This window comes from Ictidomys tridecemlineatus, chromosome 2 (assembly GCF_052094955.1).
Source record: "Ictidomys tridecemlineatus isolate mIctTri1 chromosome 2, mIctTri1.hap1, whole genome shotgun sequence".
In the NCBI taxonomy this organism is placed as follows: domain Eukaryota; kingdom Metazoa; phylum Chordata; class Mammalia; order Rodentia; family Sciuridae; genus Ictidomys; species Ictidomys tridecemlineatus.
In genome coordinates, this window is record NC_135478.1 from 28,822,846 (window position 1) to 28,844,310 (window position 21,465).

The following is a 21,465-nucleotide window of genomic DNA, read 5'->3' on the forward strand; positions in this document are numbered from 1 at the left end:
AAATTTAATAGAAGCTACCACTTCCCCGGCCCACGTCCCCTCCCTGTGGAGGGCCTTTCCATTTCTTCCCCTCTCCCGGTGCCCCGAGGAAAACAGATTGAGATTGACTTGAAGTGGACATCTGTTCCGGGGGCAGATGGTCTGTGCAGTTTGAATATTTATTATCTCTGTGATTTGTACTTCACCTCTTCCTAGAGCAGAGAGGCAATAAAAGGAAGTTTAATAAAAAATGTCAGAAATGAAAGGGAGAGCAGAGGCTTGTGCCAAACAGGAACTGGGAGTTCAGGGCTGAAATGTCATTTTGAAGGGCAACATTCAAAATCAATGGAAAGTTAAGAAAGAAAACTAAACCAACCAAGAAGGCTCAGGTTGGCCATTTGGGGTGGGAGGAGGTGAGAGTTCCTTGGAAATCTACTCTGAGAAAGAGACTGGCTTACAGAAAGTCTTCTAAGAGGTATTCAGTCCTCTCCTGAAAATAACTGCGGGGGCATGAGCAAGGCAGGACGGGACACAGGGAGGAGCTGAGACCAAAATAGAACGGTCATAGAAGTTGTGGAATCTGGTTTTTTTTTTTTTTTGTACCAGGGATTAAACTCAGGGGCACTCAACCACTGTGGCACATCCTCAACCCTATTTTGTATTTTATTTAGAGACAGGGTCTCAATGAGTTACTTAGCACCTCGCTTTTGCTGAGGCTGGCTTTGAACTCTTGATCCTCCTGCCTTAGCCTCCCAAGCCGCTGAGATTACAGGCGTGCGCCACTGCGCCCGCCTGGCTAAAGCTGTGGAATCTTAAGAACTTCTCGATTTAGTTATATTATTGTTTATCTAATCATATCTGTGGAATAATATTGCAAAAATAAAAATGCTGCACCTAAAATTTCCTTCGGTGGAAGACCCAGGTGAGACAGCAGTGAACTTAACCTGCTCATCACTGCATCCCTCATTTCTCCAGCAGTTTTGATGAGACAGAAGCTGACAGTGATGCAGAAATTAAATTAACAATGGAGCGGGGCTGGGGATTCAGCTTGGTGGTAGAGAGCTTGCCTGGCATATGTGAGGCCTTATGTTCAATCCCTAGCAACACACACACACACACACACACACACACACACACGTGCATGCACAGACAGACAGACAGACAGACAGACACCCACCCCAGTGAAGAAGATGGCAACATCTAAGAGAACCACTCCTGACCTATTTTCACGGCTGGCAGCTCTACCCTAACTTTATCACTTGAAAAGCCCATTTTGTAAACTGATCAAGAAGATTTCAAGCCCTGAACCTTCTCTCAACTCTGGGCGTTGGCAAAGGCTATTCTCTCCTCCCTCCCATCTCTTCTTCCTGCCTCGCCCCTTTCCAGGCACTAGGTCTCAGTCTGGCTTTTCCTTCCCCAGGAAAGTCTGACTACCAACTGGGGGCCCTGTTAGCTGAGATCACAGCATCAACTACTTCCCCCTTCGTGGTGTTTCGCACCCCATACTAACCACTTCACAGATGCTCTTTCTTTCACATATTTACTTCCCTTGTCAAGTCAGGGGTGTATCTGACAGTTGCTGCTGGCCAAAAGCAGCTGTGGAGAAGTTGGCTTTGCCTGTGCACATGCCGATGTCCAATGCGCAGGCATCAAAACTTGTAGAATAGGTGCCAGTGGCATGGAAGGAAGTCCCTGAGACAAGAGTAGAGCTCCCTTAATCCCTGGGAACCCAAGGGTTATGGGGCTCAGATGACAGGGATGGTGAATCAGACATATTTTGGACCATTTCCAAAACGGCAATCAAAAGTCAGATTAGGAACCCAGCACCAATGGCTTCTAGGTCTTTTCATGAATTCTAAGAAATGCTGTGTGGTGCTGGGCACGGTGGTGCACACCTTTGATTCCAGCTACTTGGTGGCTGAGGTAGGAGGATTGCAAGTTCAAGGTCAGCCTGGGCAACTTGGACCCTGTCTCAAAATAAAAAATAAGGGGCTGGGAATGGGGCTCAGAGGTCAAGTGAGTGCTTGCCTAGTCTGTACAAGGCTCTGGGTTTGATCCTTAGCACCCAAAAGAAACAACAACAAAAATAAATCAAAATTTAAAAAACAGAAAGGTCTGGGGATGTAGCTCATTGGCAGAGCATCCCTGGATTCAATCCCCAGTACTGAAAAAAAAAAAAAAAAAAAGGAAAGAAAGAAAGAAATACTTCATGGCTCATCTTTTTGGTGGCACAGAGGACAACAGGTCAACAGTGTGTATGAAAATATTCTATAAAAGGGCTTTAGAAGGGGCTGGGGCTGGGGCTCTGTGGTAGAGCGCATGCCTTGTAGGTGTGAGGCCCTGGGTTCCATCCTCAGTACCACATAAAATAAATAAACAAATAAAGATATTGTGCTCATCTACAACTAAAATAATATTTTTGAAAAAGGGGGGAGGGCTTTAGAAGAGGAAGGCTCTGACTGCAAAAGCATTTTAGGAATATCTTAACCAATTATTTTCCTTCACCAATTTTTCTTATTACATATTCACAGGAATATATACAGTTCATATTTAATTTCTAAATGCTTTCAATAGCATAAAATGAAGATGATCTAAATGATATGAAAGATTTATATCTTTATATAATTAGCATTTTGGGGGGGCTGGGGTTGTGGCTTAGTGGTAGCGTGCTCACCTAGCACACGTGAGGCACTGGGTTCGATCCTCAGCACCACATAGAAAAAAATGAAATAAAGATTGTGTGTCTACCTACAACTAAAAAATAAATTAAAAAATAATAATAGTTAGCATTTTTAAAATATCTTAGCAGTGCCTGAAACAATGGTGTGTCAGCTGTGCTGAAATATCATAGTGGTTAGTGTCTGGATTTTTAGTCCACAGGGGAAGGGCCAGATTTGCTTCCTTCACCCCTGGGTCCCCAGCAGCTGGCACCCAACTGAGCTAGTGTAGGCACTAAATAAATGTCTACAAAGTAACTTGAAGTGGAGCCCCTGGCAGGCAGAGAGCCACGATGAGGACCATGCCACAGGGCCTGAGCCAGACCTGCAAATTTGAAAGCCAGCTTGCCACTTCCGGTGTCTGACTCTTTTGGCCTTCATGTGACAGCACTGCCACTACTCAGTGTTTCCTGGTATTGCTTCAAATTAGGAAGCCTACTCTGACAAACACACAGGTCCTTTTCTCCCTCCTCTGCCTCTCTCTGCCTCGGTGTAGGGACACACTGTTTGATGAGGTGAGTCAGTGGAAACCCGTCAAGTCAAAGTCAACTAAATAAGAAAGAAAGGTGTTATCCTAGAAGCCTACAGAAACGGCATGTGTTAGCTTTTCCTCACTGTGACCAAAATACTTGGCATAAACAACTTAATGGAGAAAAGATTTATTTTGGTTCCCGGTTCCAGAGGTCCCACTTGATGATTAGCTGGCTGCACGGCTCTGGGCCTGAGGTAAGACAGAACACCCCAGTGGAAGGGTGTGGCAGAAGACAGCTGCTCAGCTCACAGCAGCCAGGAAGCAGAGACAGTCATAGAGAGAGAAGAGAGGGGAGAGAGGTGAGGGGAGAGGGGCTGGGGACAAGAAACACCCTTCCAGGCATGTCCCCAGTGACCTACTTCCTCCAGTCATATCCCACCTTCAACAGTTTCCACAGCCTACCAGGAGTCCTTTCAGCTGATGAGGTCAGACAGAAACTTCATGATTCAATCATTCCCCCAAATTTCCACCTCTGAGCACCACCTTCAACATATCAGCCTTTGGGTGACACTTTGCACCCAAACCACAACACTGCATCTATCAGAGACCTGGGAGGCTGCTCTAAGACAGGCGTCCAAGCCTCTCCTTACTGGAGTCCCCCTGTGCCTTCTACTTGCCGCAGTCCTCAAATTATATGTCCCTGCCCCATGGCCTGGTCTGGGCCCTCAGAGGGGTGATTCCCACAGCTAGGCCCATTACCCAGCCCTCTCTCTCTGCAGGCTCCCAAAGACATGCATTATTTCATCTCAAGCACTTCATTTTTTTTTTTTTTTTTTGGTGCTGGGGATTGAACCAGGGCCTTGTGCATGCAAAGCAAGCACTCTACCAACTGAGCTATACCCCCAGCCCTCATATTTATTTTTGAAAGGAGTTATATTACCAAAACTTTTGTCAAAGAAAATATGCATTTAGTCTCCGAGAAAGAGAGATTGGGAGCGCTTTCGAATTCCAAGTACCACCTTGCAGTTCAGGTCCTGGTGGAGAAAATTCACCATGATGGAGGAGCAAGATGAGAACAAGGGGATTTCAACTGGCAGAGTGCCATGATGAGACTGGAACCAGGCCAGGGGATGGGGTGGTGGCTGCAGGGTGGAGTGTTCAGAGGTGGGTCAAGAAAGGAAGCAGGACAGGATAGAAGCAGCCATACCCTAGACCTGGGCTTGATGCTCTTTCCTCATCTATAAGGTAATAATACCAACATGTTTGAAGATTAAATGTAATTCATAGAAGAGGACTTGTTTGGGGGTAAGACTTTGATACATTTTAGTCACTATCCCAAGGTCCTAATAGGGTCTCTCTCTCTCTCTCTCTCTCTCTCTCTCTCTCTCTCTCTCTCTCTCTCTCTCTCTCTCTCTCTCTCTCTCTCCAGCTCTCTACTCCATTGTAGTTATAAAATGCTGAGAATGAGAATCAAAGGGTCCCTCCAAATTGGCTTTAATATCCAATGATGGGGCTGCTGTGTCCTGGACTCTTCACACTCTTCAAGGTCTGAAAGACAACAAACTGTTTCAGATGGAAGGAGATTACAGAGACTTGACCGCTGAATGTACCGCGTGATCCAGGATGGGATCCTAGACCTGAATACTTAGTGGGTCAATGGTGAAATCCAAGTCAGACCTGTAGATAATAGCACTAATGTCACTAATTTCCTGATTTAGGTAACTGTTTTGCAGTTATGCAAGAGAAGGTCCTTCTTAGGAAAGACACACTAAAGTACTGATAGACAAATGCATGATGTCAGTCAGGTGGGGTGGTGCACACCTGTAATTCCAGCATCCTTTACGAGGCTGAGGCAGGAGGGTCACAAATCTGGGGTCTGCCTCAGCAACTTAGTGAGATCCTGTCTCAAAATAAAAAATAAAAATGTAGTTCAGTGCTACCGTGCCCCTGGGTTCAATCCTCAATGACCCATACCCTCCAAAAAAGAGCATGCATGGTTCAAGCAAAAAAACAATATTACATACATAAATTTAAAAGGATTACCCAAATGCGGTAACATGCTAATTAGAGAATCAAGGGAAGAAACTATGGGAAGTTCTATGTACTTGGTTTTTGTAAAATTTCTGGGTATCTAGAATAATTTGTAGATAAAAATTACAGAAGTGGGAGGCTAAGGCAGGAAGATCTCAAGTTCAAAGCCAGCTGCAGCAACTTAAGGAGGCACTAAGCCACTTATTGAAACCCTGTCTCAAAATATAAAATAGATAAGCCTGGATGTGGCAGGGTGGTAAAACACCCCTGGATTCAATCCCTGGTACCACTGGTACCAAAAAAAAAAAAAAAAAAAAAAAGGAAAGAAAAAAAAATTATACACAAATCATCCAGCATGTCTACATTTTTTTTAATAGCAAGCATCTCATATATAGTTGATTAAACAGCACTAACTTGACCACCTTCAGACATATGTTTTTGAGCTGTAGTAGCTTATCTTGAAAGATTCCACTAGAATGCTGTGAGATTTATTTGGCATCCTGATGTGTGGAGAATCTGAGGAAACTTCTTTATTCAATGTCTGTGGAAAGCCAGAGCAACACTACTTTGGAATATACTTCTTATCTTTTGCCTTCAGCCTGCTACCTGAGAATCGCTCTCTGATGTTCCATCTTTCTTGTTCTGTTTTTCTCAGCAGAAATTCAAGGACTGCTTCTGTCTTTGAATGAGCTATCAAAGAGAACGATGGACTCAAAGAGGGCTGAGATTTAATTACCACTCAGGGGCAGAGAGGGCGGCCATCACCTCTTTGAAGGTTTATTCCTGGAAATGAGCAAAGGGCATCAAAAAGGAGAAAAATACTAAATGCCTACAGTTTGCACTGCTGAAGATACTTAGACTCTGACCACAATGGAAAGTCTTCAATTGGTTGTATTAGTTTCCTGTGGCTGCTATAACAAATTACCCCAAATATGGTGGCTTCGAACAATAGTTATTATTCTCTCACAGTTCTGGAGACCAGAGTCTAATATCAGTGAAGGTGTCAGCAGGACCATGTTTGCTCCAGACCCTACAGCAGCAGAACTTGCTTCTCTTAGTGTCTGGTGGCTGCCTTGGAAAGTCTGGGCTTGTCACAGCCCCTGACTCTTCTCCACATACCTATCACCTTCTCCTCCTCTGTGTGTCTCTTACAAGGACACTTTCATTGGCTCTAGGGCCCACTTAGCTAACACAGGGTAATCTCCTTATTCCAAGATTCTTTTTTTTTTAAACATTTATTTTTTTAGTTGTAGGTGGGCACAATGCCTTCATTTTATTTTTATGTGGTGCTGAGGATCGAACCCAGTGCCTCATGCATGCTAGGCCAGCGCTCTTCCTCTGAGCCACAACCCCAGCCACCCCCCCAAGATTCTTTTTTTTTAATTTTTATTTTTTTTAGTTGTAGATGGACACAATAGCTTTATGAATTTATTTTTATATGGTGCTGAGGCTCGAACCCAGTGCCTCACACCTTTGAGGCAAGCGCTCTACCACTGAGCCCCAGCCCCAGCCCCAGCCCCCAAGATTCTTAACTACATGTGAGAAGGCCCTTTTTCCCAACAAGGCATCATTCATAGGTTCCAGGATTGGGATGTGGAGGTATATTCTGAGAGCCATTATATCACCTACTACATCTGGAAAGTGATTTTTCATTCTTTAACCAGAGTAAGTTAAAGTAGCAATCAGCTCTCTCAAAACAGGAATTGATGTCATCATGAACTGGGTGTGAACTGGGTCGGTAGACCAACCGTCAGCAAGGAGACCCCCTTTGGGCCTAGGGGATGTGTGCTGTGTTAGAGTTCTTTCCTCTGCCCAGAGCGGCAGCCAGAAAACAGGATGTACTGTTCGATAATAGGAGGAGCCCTTGTAAAACCAACACCACGTTATCAATATGGGAGTCTGTGGTGCCTCTTTTACCTCTGCAAGTGAAACCCACAAGAGTAGGTGTCAATAAGGTCCCCATGCCAGAAATCAAATATCTGCTTTCCAGGAAAATTTGTCTGTGGCTACACACTTAGATCCTTCCAAGGAGTTAAAACTGATACAGTTATTTATATTACCATGTCATTGCTTGCAATTCTCCTTTAAAGGGTAACGGAAATAATTACCCTACCTATTGAATGTATTTTTCATTCAGTAAACGTTGATGTTTTTTCTCTTCCTGTTTCAGATTAAAGTTAAAAAAAATAACATAACTCTTTAAGTAGACAGCAAAAAAGTAATATCAAAAAAAAGTCCTGGGCTGGGGATGTGGCTCAAGCGGTAGCGCGCTCGCCTGGCATGCGTGCGGCCCGGGTTCGATCCTCAGCACCACATACCAACAAAGATGTTGTGTCTGCCGAGAGATAAAAAATAAATATTAAAAAAAAAAAAAAAAAAAAAGTCCTGAGGGCTGGGAATGTGGCTCAGGCAGTAGCGCACTTGTCTGGCATGCGTGCGGCCCGGGTTCGATCCCCAGCACCACATACCAACAAAGATGTTGTGTCCGCCAAGAACTAAGAAATAAATATTAAAATTTCTCTCTCCCCTCTCTCACTCTCTCTTTAAAAAAAAAAAAAAAAAAAAAAAGATTTAAAAAAAAAAAAAAAAAAGTCCTGAAAGGTCTATCAGGCAGCTGCCTGGGACTGAAGATCCAGAGGGACACTTAGGGAGAATATAGATGGGTCAGGATTGCAGTTAGGAGGAAGATGCAGTCAGGTTTGCATGTCCACAAAGAGTATCAGCTTAGAGGCTCAGCAGAGATCAGTTTGATTGGAGATGATTCCAACACACAAGCCATGACTGCTGCCCAGATACCCATTGCTGTCTTTGCCAGGTCAGAGCATCTATCCCCAGCTGCTGGGGTGCTGTGCTAACTTCTCCCCGGAATCCTTCTACAAATGATTTCCCTTGGATGATGGGAGTTTTCTGGCTCATGGGTCTTGGGAAGTTCATCCACCCTCCTTCCTAACCTATAGCCAATGAAGAGAGTCTAAAGGCCCAGCTTCTTGCTTCAAAGGACAATCTCGGTGGTGCACCTAATTCTCCAGAGTTCCCAGTAAGATCTGGCTGAGGCTAGGTTTCACAAACTCATCTGTGTCTAGCTACTCTGCCCTGGCTTCCTTTCCTCATTCAGTAAACTAGCTGCTCATTCTCCTCATCCACTCTGTTCTTCCAACTCTCATTGTGATGGAGAAATTCTAAGAAAAACGCTGGCCACACAGGTCTTCTTTTCCCCTACATTTTTTTCTGGCTCTAATATCTTAAATAAAAGTGGCATTATTAGAAAAATGGATCTCCAAACACATTGGAACCCAAACTAGAGTCCTTTGCAATGACAAAGGACATGGAAGACCCCTGAAGCCCTCAGGGGGAAGATCAAAAGGTGATGTTCTGGAATCTGAGTTTCAGGGCAGATGAAAAAAAGTTTCTAAGGGCACATAGCATTTGGTCCAGGAATTTTCCTTTAAGAAGTTTCTTGTATACACACAAAACAATGATACGTACAGAAGCAGCCACTATAGCTCCATTAGATGACAAAAATGGGAATAACCAAATGTCTGCCAATAGGAGACTGGTTAAACTTATCATAGTAAACCCATTCTCTGGAACACAATGCAGCTTCAATGCAGGGAAAGAAGAAAGAGGACACTCTTTATGAATAACTTCTGATAGTCATATAAGAAACCAGCATCACAGGGAGCCTCCAGCAGCCTCCAGGGAGGGAAAATGGGAATTGGGGGATTTGGGTTACTTTCTGAATCTTGGTCACGTAAATGTTATCTATTTCAAAAGATCAAAGATAACCTCAACAATGCAAAATCATGGCTACTGTTTGGTTCAGAAATTTTAACACTTTTTGGACTGGACCCACGCGGGGAGAGACTGACAGCTGGGAAATGGAATTAGTTTTTACAGCTGAGTGACTGCAGACAAGATATTTAAGCTCCACTCATCAGTTTCCTCATCTATAAAATGGAAATATATAATAACACTTCATAGGGTTGTTACGATGATGGATGAGCTCTTGCATTAAAGTATTCCACACAATGCCCAGATCAAAACTCAAGAAATGGATCTACTCCACAGAAATCCAATGCCATGACCACAGCCCAGCCACTGTAGCTTCTTGCCTCCTTCACTAGTGTTGCTCCCATCTTCCTTTGGTAGGGAACACCCACAGGCACTCTGATGTGGGATACATAGGCTTCTGAGGATGGGTCAGTTATCTACAGAAGCAGTCGATAAATGACCACAAACTTAGGAGCTAAAACTACAGACATCTCAGAGGGGCAAAAGTTCTCTGCTACAGGATCTCGAAGGCTGCAGTCAAGATGCTGGCTGGGCTGCAGTCTCATCGGATGCTTGGAATTCTCTTCCAAGTTCACATGGGTATTGACAGAATTCAGCTCTTTGCAGCTGTAGCCAAGGTCCTTGCTTTCTTGCTGGCTGTGAGCTGGTGGCTGCTTTTAGCTCCTAGTCACCACCCATTAGTGCTCATTATGAGGACTCTGTACCAGCACCTCCTAATAAGGCAGTTTCCTTCTTCAGAGCCCTCCCTTGGAGAGGACACAGTATTTTAAAAACTTTTGCCTGATGAAGTCAGGCCCACTTGGGGAAAAAGCACCTTTGGATTAACTCAGAATCAACTGATTGGGAATCTTAATTACATCTGCAACAAGGCTTCACCTTGGCATCTGATGTAACATATGAGAGATTGATATCCCATCACCTTTGCCATCTTACATGGTTTAGAATAAAGTAAGAGATTCCAGCCACAATCAAGAGAATGGACTTACATCATGGGGGATGCACAGGGCATCACCCTGGGGTGCTTGCCACAATGGGCTAGGCTGGGAGTCTGTTCACTACACATGGAGAAGTAGCATGCCCTGTGGGAGAAGGTGACCTGACTGGCCCTGGATTCAAAGGCACAGACAGAGTTTTACAGATTTTTTTTTTTTTTAAACTTTGGGCAAGTTACAAAGTTACTTTGCAGGTTCTGGTCAACCAAAAGAATGGGAAAATAAGAGAGAGAGAGAGAGAGAGAGAGAGAGAGAGAGAGAGAGAGAGAGAGAGAGAGAGAGATTGAGATTAGAAGGGTTAAAGAGGAAAACTTCAAGTGATGATGCCTGACATAGAACAGGAACTTAAATCTTTTCTACCCTTCTGGACTCTCTCTTCCCAACCCTTCCTGAAGGAACTTACAACTCAAAAGCAAGAATGATAATGGCGGGTATCCTGTGAAAATGCTTTCTAAAACACAAGGCACATTCTGTCTGTTCAGCACCCCAGGGAGGGCTTTTCCACATTCCAGATGACTTCATCTCTGGCCAAAGGCCAGGCCATCATAGCACCTGCTGCCATGTCTCATAGCACCTCCTGCTAGATGGACCACAGCCTGCCCATTTCTGTGGACCACAGTCAGTTATGGTAGACTTGAATGCAGTATCATGACATCATTTTTTTCTTTTTTTTAATATTTATTTTTTATTTGTACACAATACATTTATTTTGTTTATTTACTTTTATGTGGTACTGAGGATTGAACCCAGGGCCTCGAACATGCTAGGCGAGTGCTCTACTGCTGAGCCACAATGTCAGTCCCATGACATCATTTTTCTAATGTTTAATGATTTGGCAAATTGCACAGAGCAATTCATCATGGGGTGGAGGGGAAGACCCTACTTGACCTTTTAAGAGCTCAAGTTCTAAGGCCAGGCAGATAGCTCAGTGGTAGAGCATTTAATCAGCATGCAAGACCCTGGGTTCAATCTCTAGTGCTGCAAAACAGAAACAAAAAGAGCTCAAGTTCTAGACCCCAACCATCTGGTTCAAAACCAAGTTTTGAACCAAGATTTGCCTTGGATAAATCACCTAAGCTCTCTGTGCCTCAAATTCCTAGTCTGTAAATTAGGGGTTTGGTAGGACCCATTGTGTAATATCATGAAAATCAACTCATGTAAAAATATAGTGCCCAACCCTGTTTCAAAAAAAAAAAAAAAAAGTGGGTGGTTTGAGGATGTGGTTCAGTGGTTAAGCGCCCCTAGACTCAATCCCTGGTATCAAAAAAAAAAAAAAAAAAAAGAAAAGAAAAAAAGAAAGAAAGAAAGAAAGAAAGAAAGAAAGAAAAGGGTGGAAGGAGTGGGGATAGCTATTATTTAGTTTCTATTTTTTTTTAAGATTTATTTTTTAGTTGTAGTTGGACACAACACCTTTATTTCACTTGTTCATTTTTGTATATGGTGCTGAGGATGGAACCCAGGGTCTCGCACGTGCGAGGCGAGCGCTCTACCGCTGAGCCACAACCCCAGCCCTAGTTTCTAATTTAAAAGAGAGAGAAAAAAAAAAAAGACCATCATGAATAATATTTAGAGTTGTGATTGCCTTCTGGGGGAGGGGGAGATAAAGAAAATATAAATGGAAGAAGGGAATACAAATAAATTGAGGTTATGCTATAGCTAGTATTTCTCTCTGCTGTCCAGAAAGTTCCAATTTACTCTGTACCCAAAACTGATTTAATTAGTCTCTTTTTCCTGTTACCTTTGGAAGAAACTTTATTTTCTCCATGTTAAAAAAAAAAAAAAAAAGAAAAGAAACACTTTCAGAGTAATTCCTGTTTTAGGGACAATTGCTTTCTCTTTATCCATCCATCTATCCTAACTATCCCGCAGGAGTCGCCGTGGTTTCCGCTGGGAGCAGGGCGCGGGGAGCGGGAGCTATTGCGTCCCATCCTTTCAGCTCATTCGCCCCCGGGCGGCAGAGCAGCCAGCCAGCTCCCTCCCGGCTCGGAGCCAGGGCCCCCGCAGCGCCCCGCAGTCACAACAGGCCCCAGGGAGGAATGCCAGGGAGTGAGCCGCCAGCGAGGAAACCTCTGAGCCAAACTGGTGACAATGAAAGCCGGCATGTGGCGGCCGGCGGGTCACCGGGAGACTTCCAGGGATGCAGGCTGGGGCAGCGCTGCACAGCATGGCGGGGCAGATGGCAGGGGAGGAAACAGATGGATGTCCAGTGGGCTGAACTGGAAGCGCCAGGGCTGGGAGGAGGGGGAGAAAGGAGGCCTTCCCTGAAACAAGAATTTAAATAAATATTAGCTCACACACAGAATCCCCCATGCCAGGCGCGGGAGGGTCTTTGGTGCCCATTATAGTGCCAGAAAACCTGTGGAACTCTCCAGGCTCACAGGGGGTCTCCCCCTCGCCTCCACTTAGGATCCTGCAACCTGGTGGACCCTCCCGGACTGTATTCATCAGTATCAAATCACCTCTGGCCAGTGGTTCCCAACTGGTGATCATTGGCAGCAGGTGGTCATTTGCGGTGCCCAGGAGGGTAATTCTCACCAGTGATAACAAAAGCCTTTTTGATCTGTAGCCTGCCTACCTAAGGTCTTCCACCTATGTGGTACCATCATCCTTCAAATATCTGCAGATGCCATTGACATTACATAATACAAAATGCACTTAAAAGCCGGACTGAACTTTCTAGTCTCTGTCTTTATTCTTTTCCCAAATCATCAGACACCAAAAACACTATTATAATTTAAAACTATTATTACTACTATCGCACTTGGCTCCTTGAGTTTCCTGGATGATAAAGGAACATCCACTAATTTGTAGACATTATAGCCTAGAAAATTGTTTAACGCCAACCACCTCAGAAAGGCAAGAAGCACTTCATTTTTCTCTCAGCAAAAGGTCAATGCCATTTATCCAGAGGAAGTATTTACAGGTTTGTACACCAGAACTTCTCAATGAGGAAATTCATCACAGCCTTGTTTGTACATGAGCTGAACTGGCTGCTCCTGAGCCACAGGGGCTGGGGTGTCGCATAAACCATGGAACCCACATGACTGTACAGACAATATTACTAAAAATCAAACTGCAGGTGAACACCATGTAATAGGAGAAAACACTCATTACACATCAAGCAAAAATAAATATCTTATAAAACATGTATAGCATTATCCTAATTAAAAACAATATTACATGTATCCAATATAAAATACTATAGTTACTTTATTTATTTTTTAAAATATTTTTTAGTTGTAGATGGACACAATACCTTTGTCTTATCTATTTATTTTTAGATGTTGCTGAGGATCGAACCCAGTGCCTTACACATGCCAGGCAAGCACTCTAGTACTGAGCCATAATTACAGCCCCTAAAGTTACTTTAAATATTAATTTGGGGTGGGGGAAGTAAGGTACTGTGTCCATATTTTTAGTTGTAGATGGACACAATACTTTTATGTATTTATTCATCTACTTCTTTTTATGCGGTGCTGAGGATTGAACCCACTGCCTCACATGTGCGAGGCAACCATTCCACCACTAAGCTACAACCCCAGCTTCTATTTTTATTTTTTATTTGGCCATTGGCAGAAAGTGTTTCTTGTTTTTGGATTCAGGATTGGGTTGGGGGCCAAAGAACCTTGGCAGTGAGGTTCTTTTCTTCAATGAACGCTCTATATTCCAGGAGGTAGGACATGGATGTGCAGATCACACTTAGGAACTATATTAGTGCATTTTTCATTACTATAATAAAATACTGAAGGCAGGCTAACTTTTTAAAAAGAAGAGGCTTAATTAGTTTTTGGAGGATGAAAGTCCAAACAACATAGTGCAGGCTCTGGCAAGGGCCCCAAGGTGCATAGTAGAGTGTGTGCAAGAGGAAGAAGTCACATCTCAATAAAGGAAACCGAGGCTGGGACCCCATAAACCTTCTGAGGACATGACCCCTCATATCTAAGGCCCACCACCTCCCACTGCCAAACTGAGGACCAAACTTCCAGCACATGAACCTTTGGGGGAAAAATGACAGCCAAACCATAGCATAAACCAAGCCAGAGCCCCTCCACCCTCTACCATATAGAGTTAAGCCAGAACACAAAGGGGTGGCCCATTCTGGGTTATATTAGGCCATTTTCCACTCGCAGGTCTATTCACAGCTACACCAGAGGCTGAGATCCCTCATGGTATAATTCCATTTGGTACCTGTACTGTGAATTCCTAAAGTGAAGCCCAGAATTGCCCTGACTTCAGTGTCTTTAGGACTCACCTTTCTGCCAGAAAATTTTGTGAGTCTCTCCCCAGACTCACATCCAAGGTGCCATCCAAACTGAGTAATTTCCTTTAATCTTATTTCAGGCAAAAGAAATTTTTAGAAAACAAAATATTTTGCAGTATTCAATTACTCTCCTGAAATTAATAACATGTATATGTAACATGACCCTAATATTCCTGTGACAACCAAAATGTTTCCATAGAATTCCACAATGACCTCTAGGGGGCAGTACAACCACTGATTGAGAACTACATCAAGATTTTCATAGAGTAAGAACAGTATCTTCACCATGATCTGACAGTCCTGGGGTCTGATCTCGGCATACTTCTCTAGGCTCATCCAATCTGACCCGATACTCCTTCCTCCAGACTCAGGACCACTGTCCACGCTTTCTTCTTCTTGTAATGCTGTTTCCTCAATTCACATCAAATATCCCTTCCTCAGAAAAGTATTTCCTAGACTCCTAGAAATACTCTCTACCCACTGAGTAGAGAGCAGCTCTCCTCTCCAACTTTTGTCCCAGCTTGTAATTACAAGGGGTACCTGGTCTCAACTATACTGAACATGAACTAATTTTTTTCTTGTCATTATTCCCTAGACAATACCTAGAACTATTTACATAGCATTTGCATTGTATTAGGTATTATAAGTAAGATTTAAAATATCTGAGAGGATGTGTGGAAATTCCTAGTAATTATGTCACTATTTTAATCAAGGATCTTGAGCATCTGTGTATTTTAGTATCAGAGATGGGTCCTGGAATCCACCCCCACAGATACCAAGGGATGAATGCATTTGCCTATAGTCATTTGATTAATGTTTGCTTCCTCCATTGCAGTATAAGGAGGGCAGGGGATGATCTATTTTGTATAGTCTTCTTTCTATAGCACACAGTAGGTGCTGAATAAATATTTGCTGAATAAATAAATGAACTTCCTAGAAGATACTGAGCTTTTTATCTTTGCTACCTATGAACTACATCCTCATTCTCCTTCCATATTATGATTGTGCAAAAATTGTGCAAAAAAAGGGCTTTGTTTTCCTACAGAGGTCTACCTTGCTAACAGATATACTGTGCACAATTTGAATACAGTTAAAGTATAGCAGATGCTCAATGAAATAAAACCAATTTCGAAATGTCTGCAGTGGGAAGATTAAAAATTGTCTCTCAGAAAGAAATGATAGCCAGGCATGGGGGTGCACACCTGTAATTCCACTGGCTTGGGAGGCTGAGGCAAGAGGATTGCAAGTTCAAAGCCAGCCTCAGCAACTTAGGGAGGCCCTAAACAACGTAGCAAGACCCTGTTTCAATCAATCAATCAATAAATTAAAAAAAAAAGGCTGGGGATGTTGCTCAGTGGTTATTAAAATATCACTCTATGCCCCACAAATAGGTACAATTATCATGCATCAATTAATAAAAAAAGAATTGACCCAATACTGGCTTGTTTCTTCCTACATCTTTTTCCTTCTCACCACTTCTAACATATTAGAAATCTCCAAATCAAACATACTGTATAAAGAAGTGAATGGGAACTCCCAACATGATCATCTATCAAGATTCGCCTCTGACCTTCATCCCTTAGGTGATCAACTATTAAATTTTATCTTCCTGGCCAGCCAAGGGGGTCTCTTCCAGCCCAGGCCTCTTGGTGATGACAGGAGACCTGGTCCTTCAGCCCAGACTCTGTGAGGCCTGCAGTGAACACTCCTTCCTCTAGTGGTAGGTGTAGTGGGGATTCAAAGGGGGTTTCCTCTAATATAGTTGTGCTCCCCACATCTTGTGGTTGCATGTAGAGCACTATGCCCCCTTCAATCTCCTCTCTAGATCTCTTTTTAGTGGCTAAGTAGGACATAATTCAATTACTATACAATTCACCCATTTAAAGTATAAAGTTCAATGATTGTGCAACCATGACTATAATCAATCTTTGAAAATTGTTCATTTTGCCCCTGCAAAATCCTACCTATTAGCAATCACTTCTGCTTTCCTATCATCAACCATGTCCAGCCCTAAGCAACCTCTAATTCATTTTTTTTGTGTCTATAAATTTGCCTATTCTCAATCGTTTATAAAAGTAGAACCATATAATATGTGGGTTTTTATGACTGACTTTTTTTTACCTGCACAATGTTGTCAAAGGTCATCCATTCAGTTGCATATGTTGGTACTTCAGTCTCCACTGTTTGGGGCTCTATAATTTTCCACTGTATGAATGTATCACTTGCCTTATTGTTGGTGTTATACATTCATCATTTGATGGACATTAGTGTTGTTTCCACTTTCTGACTATAATGAATAATATTACCGCAAACATATACGAACATATGTCTTTGGGCATGTGTTCACATCTCCTGGATGTAGCTCACTTTACCTTCCCATCAGCAATATCCCAGAGTTCCAATTTCTTCACATCCTCCCCATTCTTCCCATTTGTTATTATCTGTCTTTTTCAGTTAATGTCATTTTTGTGAGTGTAAAGTCTTCTCACTGTGGTTTTGATTTCACTAGATCCCTTAACAAGCAACGAGGCCTGGGTAGGCTCTACTGCTGTTGCTGACTGCTGTGTGGCTTTAGTAAGTCTTAGCCTCCGTTTCTTCATCTGTCAAAGAGGCGACTCCACAGGTTTCTTAAAAACATTTCATGAGAAGATATATACGTGGTATATAGTACACAATTCCTTGGGCTTTATTTAAGAACAATAGTAGGGCTCAAAAAAACAGCTATATTTTTTTTAAGGTTCCTTTAAGTCAAGAACTGTGACTATGTCTCTGATCTCATAAGGAAGATGAAAGAAATGAAGCCCTCATGGCCACAGAATTGTAAGAATCATACATGGACAAAGGACATGACAAGTACCACAGTCATTTAAAGAACCGCTTTCTTCCTATTTTCTTCTCTTTTCACTTTCTGGTAGTGGAGGATTCAGAAGAGGCCCACCCAAGGTAGAGGAAGCTGTTCTCTGAAGACCCAGCCTCTGCAATTCCTTCTTCAGGGAACACATCGAAAGGCTGTTGATCCGCCCATGATGAAACTACTTCTAGAGAAGCCAAGGGCAAAAGGGCCTGCATGCCATTGAGACATCTGCAGTCAAAATGAGAGACCCACCTGGAGTGGTGGTGCATGCCTGTAATCCCAGCAGCTCTGGAGATTGAGGCAGGAAGATTGTGAGTTCAAAGCCAGCCTTGGCAACTTAGGGAGGCTCTAAGCAACTCAGGGAGACCCTATCTCTAAATTAAATATATAAATATTTTTAAAAAGGGCTGGGGATGTGGCTCAGTGGTAAGGTCCCTGGGTTCAAGCCCTAGTACAGAGAGAGAGAGAGAGAGAGAGAGAGAGAGAGAGAGAGAGAGAGAGAGAGAGAGAGATCGATCCAGGGATAGAATGTATAAAGGGTGGCACTATTTTAACTGCTTCTGTCTTTCCTCAAAGTTAAAACTTGGCTAATTGAGTGCTGTCCAGAAATGAAGACAAATGAACGTCAAATGTCCGAATAGGAACCCCAGAAAAGAGAAGAACAGCGAAGAGTTAGACAGGAGGCCCCAGCAGACAGTCCTGAGACAGTCCTAAGTGACCATCCTGGAAGGGCAACTTCACCCTCACAGGGTTTGATCAAACTAGCCTGTAGCTACCTGACAATCCTGCAGGGGTAGCATGGTTTTAAGGAGAGCACACAGAAAAGCAGAAGCCAGATAAAGTAATTGTCCAAGTCTTTGTTCTCTTCTTTGAAGAACAGGCTCCATCATCGATGGTCACCTGCAACCTAGCACAAGGGCCACAGGCAAGAGACATTTGTAATGAGAGATGGAGGTCTCTCATGCCCCAATACCATTGTTCCTCAAACTCATGGGCCAGTATGACAGCTTCTCACCTCCACTACCTTTGTTACCAAAGTCCAGACCAACAAGGAGTTTTTTCACCCCCCCAACATCTTTCTCCACCAAACATATGGGCCAAAGCTGAAGCTTCTGCTCCCCATCCGTGCCCATCAAACTCATCATTTCCAAAGCTCAGGCAGGGTCTGCTCACCCCAGCCTCTTTTAAGGATGGAGGAGGCAGGCTGCCTGCTCCATTTAGCTGATCAAATCTCTTATCAGCTCCCCCCCCTCCATAATAAAAAGAAGGAAGGAAAAATAAAAATGTTCAACACTGCTCAGCACCAGGCCTTTTTTGGTAGTTGCTAAAATGCCTCTACTTCCTAGTTTTGGGTTTAGCTAGGCACTGTCTTAGAGAGGAAGGAATGGAGTCCAGGTCCCTCTAGTCTCCCCAGACAGGGAGCCACTTTTTTTTTTTTTTTTTTTAAACACATTCAGCATTTGCAATAAGAGCTACGGAAGCATAGAGGATTCCCACCCTGTGTCCAGCTCCGGAGAGACCGCTTCACTTTCGCAGGCCCCAGCTTCTGGTTCCATTAGCTTATACCTCTCCCCACACTTCTTTTCCCACATCTCAAAAAACTACCACTCCCCTCTTTACAGTTTTTGCTGAGCTCCTTACAGTGAAGGACGAGTCGCGAACAGCCCAACCCAGTTTCAAAACGCATCATACAAACGGAAAGGTGTTTAAGATAAAATATTTTCAAAGAAAACCATGGGAGGGAGAAAAGATCAGGGAACTAGAGAACAGATAGGGCAACTTCCTGGTGCTGCGGTGGTCACTCAGAGAGCCCGCAACTTCGTCCCGCCTGGCTCCAGATGGCTCTCTCCAGGAGACTGGCTTCCCCAAACAGGACAAGCCCCTCAGAACCGGTCTTTCCCAAACGATCCTCTGCCTTCCAGGGCCCTCCCTTGGAACTGGAGAGCGCAGGGGACCCGGAGGCGGTCCCAGGGTCCCCATTATCCCTGGTCATCCTCACCACCTAAGGGAATGCAAAGCCCTGCGCCCTCATCGTGGGGGACAAACTGCTCCCGGAGCGGGGAAGCCCCTCGGCGACGGCCAGGGAAGGGCCGGCTGCGGGTCGGGAGGTGGGGCTTGGCCGGCTCAGCACCGCTGGCCGGGAGACTTTTCCTCCCTGGCGCGGGTTCGAAGCGGCGCGGCCCAGAGAAGAGGAAGGAAGGCGACAAGGAACTCGGGCCGAGGTTTCTGTCTGCAGGCGGGTCAGGCCCGCAGAGGGGGTTGGGGAGCCCGGGGGCCCCGAGATCGGGCGGGCGGGCGGGCGGCGGCAGGGCGGGCACCGCTGGGGGCCGGGCTGGGCGCGGGCTGCGCCGGCAACTTTCCCGGGGACTCGGCTTCGGCGGCGCGGCCCCCACCCTACCCGCCGCTCGAGGCTGGGGACTCCAGCCAGGTCCAGCGGTCGGCGCGTGCGCTCCCCAGCCCAGTCCTCCCCGGGCGATCGGAGTGACCCCGGCCCCGCGTCCGCCCTCTCTTACCATCTGCGCCACTTTGAGCAGGGCCCCCTGGGTGCGGGGGTAGACGGAGTCCAGCAGCCCCTCCGAGGGCTGGCTCGCGCCCACCCCGGGTCCCAGCGCGCCGCCGCTGCTGCACGTGGTGCGGACGAGTCCCGATCCCTGCGACATCGCGTGGCCCCAGCCCGGTGGCCGCCTCCCCGGCCCGGGACCCGGGACCAGATAAGGAGGGGCGGGCCAGGCAGGCGGGCGAGCGGGAGGGCGGGCGGGGCGGGGCCCTGGCGGCGGTCTCCGGCGCTGGGAGGGCGGGGCGCACTCGTCCGCCACCCCTGCGCGCGAGACCCCGGCCAGCTGTGGCGGGACCCAGCGCGGGATCAGCTGGCCGGCGCTCTCCAGGGAGGCTGCCGCGGTCCCGGAGCTCAGAGACGCACGGAAGTTGGACTGGCGCGAGGAGGAAACCGGACGCCTGGGGCCGCGGCCTCTCCCAAGTGGGCAAGACCCGGGTCACAGCTGGCACTGAGCCTCCTGGGCTTTTGTGTGGGTTGAGGCTGCTGATGTGTGCTTCGAGACTTTACTGAAGTTTAACTTAAAGACGGTGGAATGTCCAGGCCGTACCGTGCAGCTCCGTTAATTTTTATGAATGTGTGCACCTGTGTGACCATCACCCAACGACGAATGGAACATGCCCATCATCTCAGAAAGTTTCCCCGTGCTTCTTTTTTTCCTCTTGCTGCCTCTCCTCAGCACCCTCCTCTGACTTCAGGCAACCCAAGTGGTCTGCTTTCTGTCACTGTTAGATTAGTTTTAGCTGAACTTGGACTTCATACACTTGAAACAATGCAGAATGTTCTCATTTGTGTCCAGTTTCTTTCACTCGACATAACTCACTTGAGATTCATTCTGTTGGGAATACCAGTGGTTCAAATCAGTAGTTCCTTCCTTTTTATTGCTGAGTAAACGTTCTACTGTGTTTTAAAATTTTAATTTACCTGTTGATGAGGACCTGGTTATTTCCTCCCTCTCTCCCTCTCTTCCTTCCTTCTCTCCTTTCCTGGATATTATGAATAAAGCATTGATGAATATTCTGGAACTTTTTCTTTTTTGGTGGCTATAAATTCTCATTTCTCTGGGGTAAACATCTACAAAGAGGTTTGCTGGGCCACAAGGTGAGCAAATGTTTACTTCTATTAGAAATTATCATGGGCTGGGGATGTGGCTCAAGCGGTAACGCGCTCGCCGGGCATGCGTGCAGCCTGGGTTCGAGCCTCAGCACCACATACAAACAAAGATGTTGTGTCTGCCGAAAACTAAGAAGTAAAATATTAAAATTAAAAAAAAAGAAGTTATCAAATGGTTTCCAAGTGGCAGGACTCTAAATGAGTTATAGTTTTGAGACACATCTCCAACTCTTTTTTATTTTAGAGACAGGGTCTTGCTGAGTTGTTTAGGGCCTCACTATGTTGCTGAGTCTAGGGTCCTCCTGCCTCAGCCAGTGGATCTTGCTGGGTTGCTCATGCTGGCCTCAAACTTCTGGGCATAAGTAATCCTTCTCCCTTAATCTTCTAAGTAGCTGAGACTCCAGGTGTGTACCACTGCACACAGCTCCAAAGAGTTATGTTATTAATGTTCCCTGGGTTATATTTACTCATATAGAGAAAACAGCAAAAATAATCTATCTTCCTGGGTTCAATACTCAGCAACACACACGCACAAGTGTTCATGCACGCATGCACAAACACAATAAAAAAAAAAAAAAAGCAAACAAAGATTGCTTCCGTGAGTTTATTAGGTACCAGTACTGTCCTGGCATCAGAAGATTTTCCAACGTGGCAAAGTCTTAATAATTCTAGAGGGTGGATAATACTCTTTCATTCTCTG

The 21,465-nt window shown here is 45.0% G+C and overlaps 1 protein-coding gene across 1 annotated transcript in view; it reads right to left on the reverse strand.

The window, feature by feature from the left end:
- The window catches only part of Cmtm7 (CKLF like MARVEL transmembrane domain containing 7), a 55,185-nt gene extending 35,172 nt beyond the window's left edge, over positions 1 to 20,013 (reverse strand). Inside the window, exon 1 of the mRNA XM_078038229.1 lies at positions 19,612 to 20,013. Within this exon, the coding sequence (XP_077894355.1) occupies positions 19,612 to 19,758 (147 nt within the window). The 5' untranslated portion in view covers positions 19,759 to 20,013. The remainder of the gene's footprint in view (positions 1 to 19,611) is intronic.
- Positions 20,014 to 21,465: the final 1,452 nt, after the last annotated feature.